The sequence below is a fragment of the Otolemur garnettii genome, unplaced genomic scaffold (genome assembly GCF_000181295.1).
Source record: "Otolemur garnettii isolate 467f Iridium unplaced genomic scaffold, OtoGar3 scaffold00112, whole genome shotgun sequence".
NCBI lineage: Eukaryota > Metazoa > Chordata > Mammalia > Primates > Galagidae > Otolemur > Otolemur garnettii.
In genome coordinates, this window is record NW_003852507.1 from 526962 (window position 1) to 535112 (window position 8151).

General features: G+C 38.9%; 1 protein-coding gene across 4 annotated transcripts in view; it reads left to right on the forward strand.

Moving 5' to 3' along the window:
* The window catches only part of SSH2 (slingshot protein phosphatase 2), a 306592-nt gene that overhangs the window by 267249 nt on the left and 31192 nt on the right, over positions 1-8151 (forward strand). For all 4 annotated transcript variants that reach the window (XM_003797117.2, XM_023517480.1, XM_023517481.1 and 1 more), the window contains 2 exons: positions 2416-2509; positions 2643-2771. In XM_003797117.2, the coding sequence (XP_003797165.1) occupies positions 2416-2509; positions 2643-2771 (223 nt within the window). The remainder of the gene's footprint in view (positions 1-2415; positions 2510-2642; positions 2772-8151) is intronic.

The following is an 8151-nucleotide window of genomic DNA, read 5'->3' on the forward strand; positions in this document are numbered from 1 at the left end:
AGGAAAAAAAAAAAAAAAAAACCTCCTGTTTTTAGGGTTTTGGTTTTTGTTTTTAGTCTTACTCTGTTGCCCCAGATAGAAGAGCGTGGCATCATAGCTCATGGCAACTTCAAACTCTTGGGCTCAAGGGATCCTCTTTCCTCAGCCTCCCAAGTAGCCATAGCCAGGACTATAGGCACCCGCCACAATGCCCTGCTGGTTTTTCCTATTTTTAGCAGAGACAGGGTCTTGCTCTTGCTCAAACTGGTCTCGAACTCCTGAACTCAAGCAATCCACCCACCTTGGCCTCCCAGAGTGCTAGGATTACAGGCATGAGCCACCATGCCTAGCCAAAAAAAAGATCTCTTGAGACAAGTATTCCTATCCTGTGTTAAAGCAAAGAGGCTCAGTGAAAAGAAGGAACTTGTTCAAAGTTACACCACCAGTAAGTAGCAGGGCTGATATTAAAAACCTAAGTCTATCTACTCCCAAACCACTCTGCCTCAAACAGGCGTGAGGGATTGAGGGAAAAATTGCTTAAAAACTAGGGAATCTGGCCTATTGCAGTGGCTCATGCCTGTAATCTTAACAGCCAAAACAGGAAGATTCCTTGAGCTCAGGAGTTTGAAACCAGCCTGAACAAGAACAAAACCCCATCTCTACTAAACATAGGAAAATTAACCTGACATTGTGGCAGGCACCTGTAGTCCCAGCTACTCAGGGCAGAGGATTGCTTGAACCCAGGAGATTGAGATTGCTGTGAGCTAGGCTGATGCCGTAGCACTCTAGCCTCAAAAAGAAAGAAAGAAAGAAACTAGGAAATTTAATCCATGCACACAGGTGCTAAGATTTCTTTTTACCAGTATTTCTTTTTGTTTGTTTCTTTATTTGTTTGTTTTAGACAATCTCACTATGTTGCCTCAGTAAAGTGTCATGGCATCACAGCTCACAGCAACCTCATGGGCTTAAGCAATTCTCTTGCCTCAGCCTCTCAAGTGGCTCGGACTACAGGTGCCCACCACAACACCCAGCAATTTTTTGGTTGCAGTTGTCAGTGTTGTTTAGCAGGCCTGGGCCAGCCTCAGTACATGTGGCCAGCACCCTACTTGCTGAGCTACAGGCACCAAGCCCAGCATTTCTTTTTAATAGAAGACTGAAATTATATATTTGCTTTCTACCATTAGCCATGTCAAAGAAAAAGGAAGCATGGATAAGAATTTTAATCCTAGTCAAGACAGGCATGCCTTGGTTGATTGAAGGGATATATAGCACAGATATTATCTGTATTCTGTAGGGTTCATGAGAAACTAAGTGCCCATTGTGAGGAACCCCAAGGTTGTGGAGTTGGAGCATCCATCTTTAGAAATTACTGAAGCTATTTTTATAGCCTGAGATAAGGCTGTAGGCAGCAAGGGCAGGCAGGATGCCTGAAGGCTTAGTCCATTTCCATCTCCAAATAAGGAGGTACAGAGCAGATACCTTTCTTGAGTAGGTGGGGGGGTGGGGTGGAGATGAGATACAAAGTGCTCTGTGTCACCCTCACTCAAATCCAGCATAATATGGAATAATGCTTTTAAAGAGAAGCATCCAGTTACATTGAACCAGTACCTTTCTAGTAACTGGAGAGTTTGCTACCTAGTTTGATTTCATATTAATGTTCCATAACTAAGTTTATTTATAACAGAATCAGAAAACTAAGGGAAGCAACATAATCCAGAAGGTAGAGTGTTAGGGTGGGCTGAGAGTTCTGATTCTTCTGCTAGTGTAGTTATCAGCATGTCATTTAACTTTTCAACTGTTTGTTTCCTTTATCTGGAAAGTGAAGGTAAGAATTTCACAGAGATATTGTGAGAGTTGTCATGAAAGGGAAAGTGTCTTTGATGGAAGGACTCTAGGTAGTTGATCCCTGCAACTCATTTTCAAAGAGAATTTGCCTTATTGAAGTTGCAAGATCACTCCTCCCTTTCCCCATTTTCTAGAAGCATGGCAATGAATGATCCACATAGGTTGGCATTTTAGCTACACAGAAGACCCCGTTCCATAGTGAGTCATACCACTGCTCTACCCAGCTTGATATTCTAGCTCATCAAATGATACCTAGAGGTACTTAAAAATGAAAGTATAGATGTGGCCATCCATTAAAGTATACTCTGTTTCCTAGATTTGTGTCCACTCCATCATGGACGTATACACGTGAATGTGTTTAAGAGCTTTTAGACACTTACAACCTCTTCAAGCAATAATTTCTATATGTTTATATTCTTTACATTCTGAAAATAAGCTTTTAAAAATCATGATTTTATTTTTCCATACCTCTACAATATAAATTTATGGGTAATAGAGGTAGGGCTTGCCAAAGTGGAAACATAATCAAATGGTACGTTCATTAACTTATTCAGACTTCTGCTTAAGAAAAATCATTATTTCTCTTCTCAGACCAACTGAACGTGAGCGAACAGAAAGGCTAATTAAAACCAAATTGAGGGAGATTATGATGCAGAAGGATTTGGAAAACATTACATCTAAAGAGGTAAGAGACCTCAAGTCCTCATTGTTCCAAGGCTAGGGGTGGTATAACAATAGGTTGGGGCTAGAAATAGCACATGATTGAAAGTACAGGAGGACTTTATAGAGATTAGTATAACATGTCATTTTTATTTCAGATCCGAACAGAGTTGGAAATGCAAATGGTGTGCAACTTGAGGGAATTTAAGGAATTTATAGACAATGAAATGATAGTGATCCTTGGTCAGATGGATAGCCCTACACAGATCTTTGAGCATGTGTTCTTGGTAAGTTTTAGGGCTACTTTAAGTGCTATGCGGAAGCTAGCCCAAGTGAATTTGTGGGGGGCAGCTGCTAAATTTTATTATGTTTAAATAAAATGTAACTTATTTTAAAAACAAAGGTAATAAGTATTGAAACCTTACTACTTCCTAATTACTTTTATCAATTGTAATATCTGCATTGTTAAGATTATTTATGTTTAATATATGGTGGGGATGTTATATGATGGTATGCCACTGCTCAGCTCTTCCCAAGTCCTCATTCAACAACATTAAACTAGTAGATTAAAATTTATTATGATGGGAAGCCTTGTGAGGAACCCATGCTTATAATCCTAGCACTCTGGAAAGCTGAAGCAAGAGGATCCGTTGAGCTCAGGAGTTTGAAACCAGCCTGAGCAAGAGGAAGATCTCCTCTCTGCTAAAAATAGAAAAATTAGCCAGGCCTTGTGACCTGTGCCTATAGTCCCAGCTACTCAGGCAACTGATGCAGGAGGATTGCTTGGCCCAGGAGTCAGAGGTTCCAGTAAGCTACAATGACACCACTGCATTCTACCTAGGGTGACAGAGCAAGACTCTCTTAAAAACAAACAACAGCAACAAAACTTAAATTCAAAACCAAACCAGTCCACAGTAGTTTATACAGTGTGTCCAAATAGGAAGATCCTTTAATCTCACTCTTTCAAATCTGCCAAATGTGTCTAAGATGTGATACATCAGAGCAGACAGAGAGTATTTGGACTTTTAAACATACAAAATTTGGTAGCTATATTTTGAGCACCCCCAATATTTTTGTGATTACTAAAAAGTCAGAGACTAAAAATTGTTCCTCATGGTTCCTAAACATTCGAAGACCTTGTAATTAGCTCAAGGAGACTTCTCCAACACATGGATTAGGAAAACTTCTAAAATCCTTTTCTCTCTTATGTTAAGGGTTCCAGTTTTTATCTGTACCACGTATTGGGAACAAGGTTAACAAGGGTAATTTAAGTCAGTGGAAAATGCTAAAACCTTATTTTATGTCCACTTCTCATACTCTTTGACCAAAAAGGCTAACAAAGAACAAAATCAGGCTGGGCGTGGTGTCTCACAGCTATAATCCTAGCATGCAACTAGCCAAGCATAGTGGTATATGCCTGTAGTACCAGCTACTCAGGAGGCTGAGGCAGGAGAACTGCTCAAGCAGTTTGAGGTTGCTATAAGCTACACTGATGCCATGGCACTCTACTCAGGCAACAGTGAGAGACTCTGTCTCAAAAAATAAAGTATAAAGTTTATTTAAAAAAAAAACAAAATCGGGCTCAGCGCCTATAGTTCAGCAGCTAGAGCACCAGCCACATACACTGGGGCTGGTGGGTTCAAACCTGGCCCAGGGACAATGACAACTATAACAAACAAACAAAAAAATAGCCAGGGGTTGTGGCGGGCACCTGTAGTCCCAGCTACTTGGGAGGCTGAAACAAGAGAATCGCTTAAGCCAAAGAGTTTAAGGTTGCTGTGAGCTATAACACCACAGTACTAAGAGTGACATAGTGAGACTGTCTCAAAAAAAATAAAATAAATTCATTTGAATTTCGTTTCCTTTCTCTGGGGAAGACATTTGTGAACTGAAATGAGTAGAAGTTGGGAAATAGAAAAGCACAGGAACTGACTAAACTGGATCACCTCACTCTGAATATTCAAAAGGTTATTTCATGAGGCAGTCTTTATGTCATTGAAAGCTTGTGCCTTGAAATAACTGCTTGATAGTTTATTATATGTTATCTCTAGAATGAATCATAGTGGTATATAGCTATGAAATTACTCACAAAAATCTGCATGTTTTTTCCATTACTTTAATTTGACCAGAATGCAACATGCATTGTTATTTCTGAACACAGATCATACTGCAGAATTGTCATTGGCTTTCCATTTATAAGGCACCTGGCTTTGTTGTTTCTTATATATACTTCCGCAAGGATTTAAACATATCTGGCTCTTGTATTGTCAGAAAGAATTTTTATGCTATCTATAGATAACTTACGAATCTTTCATTCAAATGAGCCATGCCCTCAACTCTCTCCTTGTTAACCTAATTTTTATGAAGGGCAAATGACTATAGCCCCAAAATGCTCATGTTAGAAAATGACCAAAGTTATAAACCTGGAAGTCACCTTCCCATTGAACTGGAATTTGAACACCTGTCTTAGACCAATGTAGACATGGTAAATATCAAATACAGTTAATTTCTGACTGACCAACCTGTTTTATTTCAGGCATACTTCTCTGTATATCTGATGCAACCCACTAAAAACTGTTTCCTCCTCAAGTGGTATATTTTAAGGCATAGAAGCAAATTTTAATAGTACTCTAAGCAGAAAGAACAATCTAATTCCCCCCAAATTATATTTCTCTAATCAACTACAAATACATTTTTGAGTATTTGTAGATTCATCCTATGTCTTGATGATATGATTTTAGGCATCTTCTTCTGTCTTGAGGTTTTTTGTTTCTTTTGAGACAATCTCTCACTATGTCACCCTCAGTAGAGGGCCATGTCATTATAGCTCACAGCAACCTCTAACTCCTGGGCTCAAGTGATTCTCTTGCCTCAGCCTCCCAAGTACCTGGGACTACAAGCACCCGCCACAGTGCCAGGCTATTTTTAGAGACAAGGTCTTGCTCTGGCTCAGGCTGGTTTCCAACCTGTAAGCTCAGGCAATCCACCCACCTTGGTCTCCAAGAGTGCTAGGATTACAGGCCTGAGCTACTGCACCCAACCTTGAGGGTTTTTTTTTTTTCTCATTACAGAAATAATTTGTGCCGTTGTAGAAAATTTTAGAAGACAGTCAATTATTATATTTAATTGTTATCAGAAGACAAGTAATCACTGTTGCCTTTGTTATATAATGTTGCCTTCTAATATAACAGTCATTTTCACTTTTATATGTATGTATTTATTTATATACACTCACATATATATTATGTATAGACTTTTATTTTTTAGAGTTAGGTTCACAGCAAAATTGAGCAAAAAGTTAGCCAGGCACAGGGGTATACTTCTGAAGTCCTAGCTACTTGGAAGGCTGAAGCAGGAGGATTGCTTGAGCCCAAGAGTTTGAGGTTATACCAAGCTATGATCACACCACTGCACTCCAGCCTGGATGACAGAGCAAGGTTCTGTCTTTTAAAAAAAACAATGAGCAGAAGGTACAGAGATTTCCTTTCCATACACCTCCTGCCCCCACATCTCCACAGCTTCCCCCATTATCAACATCCTCCACCAGAATGGTACGTTTGTTACTACCTACAGTGGCAAATCATTGTCAACCAAAGTCCATTGTTTACACTAGGATTCGTTCTTGGTATTATACTTTATATGTTTCTTGGTGGCTTCTCTTTGTTTCCACAGCCGTATCCTATGTCCAAACCCATATCTCTTCTCTAGTAAGTCTCTTCCCTGCTGGTTTTTCCAACAATTGACATGGAAAAAAGGTCTTATTATAGTTGCAAGTGGTGGTGTTAATTTTCTGCAAAGTCATCTCCTCTTGGGCATAGCTGCCATGCCTAGAGTTCAACTAGATTGTGTGAAGAGAAGCAGCAGGATTTCTCCTTCCCTTTGGAAGAATGCTCAGCTCTGCAGTGTACTGCACAGGAAGATATGTTTATTTCAAAAGTTATCCAACTGGTATGGAAAGGGAAAGTGTAAGCAGAGTTTAAAGAAAATCTACAGTGAGAAGAGAGGATTGATTGGTGGGAAGCCAGAATGTTTCTTAAAAAAGAGGTTCTTCCACACCCTTATGAGCATACCACTTCTCTGAGCTAGAAGGCTTTGTCCAACAAAATTTCAATATCAACAGTTCTTCTGGAGGCTGTTCAGTTTGGCTGAGAAAAAGCTAGATGTGATCAGAGACCCTTTGAAGAAAAGCAGCCACTTTCTTAGTTAAACAAAGGAAACAAGAATATTGGACATATAACCAGTAATTTTGCTCATGAATATAAAAGAATCAAACTTTTTACTACTGATTATCTTTCTCAAGATTTGACATTACAGATCTTTTTTTTTTTGAAACAGTCTCAGTGTGTCGCTCTCCGTAGACTGCCATTGCATCACAATTCACAGCAACCTCAAACTCTTTGGCTTAAGCAATTCTCTTGCCTCAGCCTCCCAGGTAAATGGGACTACAGGCATCCACTACAACATCCAGCTATTTTTTTGTTGTAGTTGTCATTGTTTAGCAGGCCTGGGGTGGGGTTCAAACCTGCCAGCCTCGGCCTATGTGGCCAGTGCCCTAACCTCTGAGCTATAGGCACCGAGCCATTACAGATCTTTTTATAATGGTATTTCCTTTTAAAAGAAAAATTCAGCATCAAATTGATTATTTTTACTGTAGGTGCAGAGAAATGGAGTATGTATTAATAGAAGAGACAATAATCAAAGAGATTATTTTAATCCTATTTGTGATTTTTATCCCTGAACTGGAGATGTATGGCATAAACTTCTTAGAAGAAAAAGTTAAGGACAGAATTCAGAATTTGCCTGCCTCCAATCCTGGAGGGTTGGATCTGCACTTTGCTTTTCATAGTGAATGCAGTTTAATGCCTTTAAACTCTAAAAAAAAGGTTTTACCTTTTCAAAAGATACTAACGGAAACTCAAAGATGGAAAATGAACCTTAAACATTGAAAAAAGTTGCTCACTTCTATTTGTAAGAGAAATACAAATTAGAACTACACTGAGATCACATTTTACAACTTTCAGATTGGCCAAAATTCAAAAGCTTAACCACGCATTTTATTAGTATGATTGTGGGGAAAGTGGCACTCTCATGTATTAGTGGTAGGAACACAGAACTGTTTCAGCCTCTAGGAAAGGAAGTTTATCAGTGTGTAGCAAAATTGCATTTAACCTTTGCCCTAGCAATCATGCTTCCACAAGTATGAAACATCATTCATAGGAGAATAAACTATTATGTCACTACCCAATGAAGTAGTTGCAGAAGTAAGTTACTATGCAGAAGGAAGAGTAAGGAAGAGCTTTATGAACTGTTACATGGAATGGTTTTAAGAATATATTATTATAAAGTGAAGGCAAAGAACAAAAATGTAGTATACTACTTCTATGTAGGAATAGGTAGTATCAGTAAGAAGTAGTAGTATGTATTTTTGCTTATATTTTTTCAAAATGAGACATAAATAAAATCAGAAATTAATGAAAATGGTTGCTATGGGAATTGAATAGATAAGGGTAGGAGTGAGGCTTCTAAATTTATCTCATAATAAACTTTTGAGTTTCAATCATGTAAAAGTTTTGCATCCTCAAAAATTTAAACTAGGTATGCGGTGCCTGTGGCTCAAAAGGGTAGGGCGCCAATCCCATATGCCAGAGGTGGTGGGTTCAAACCCAG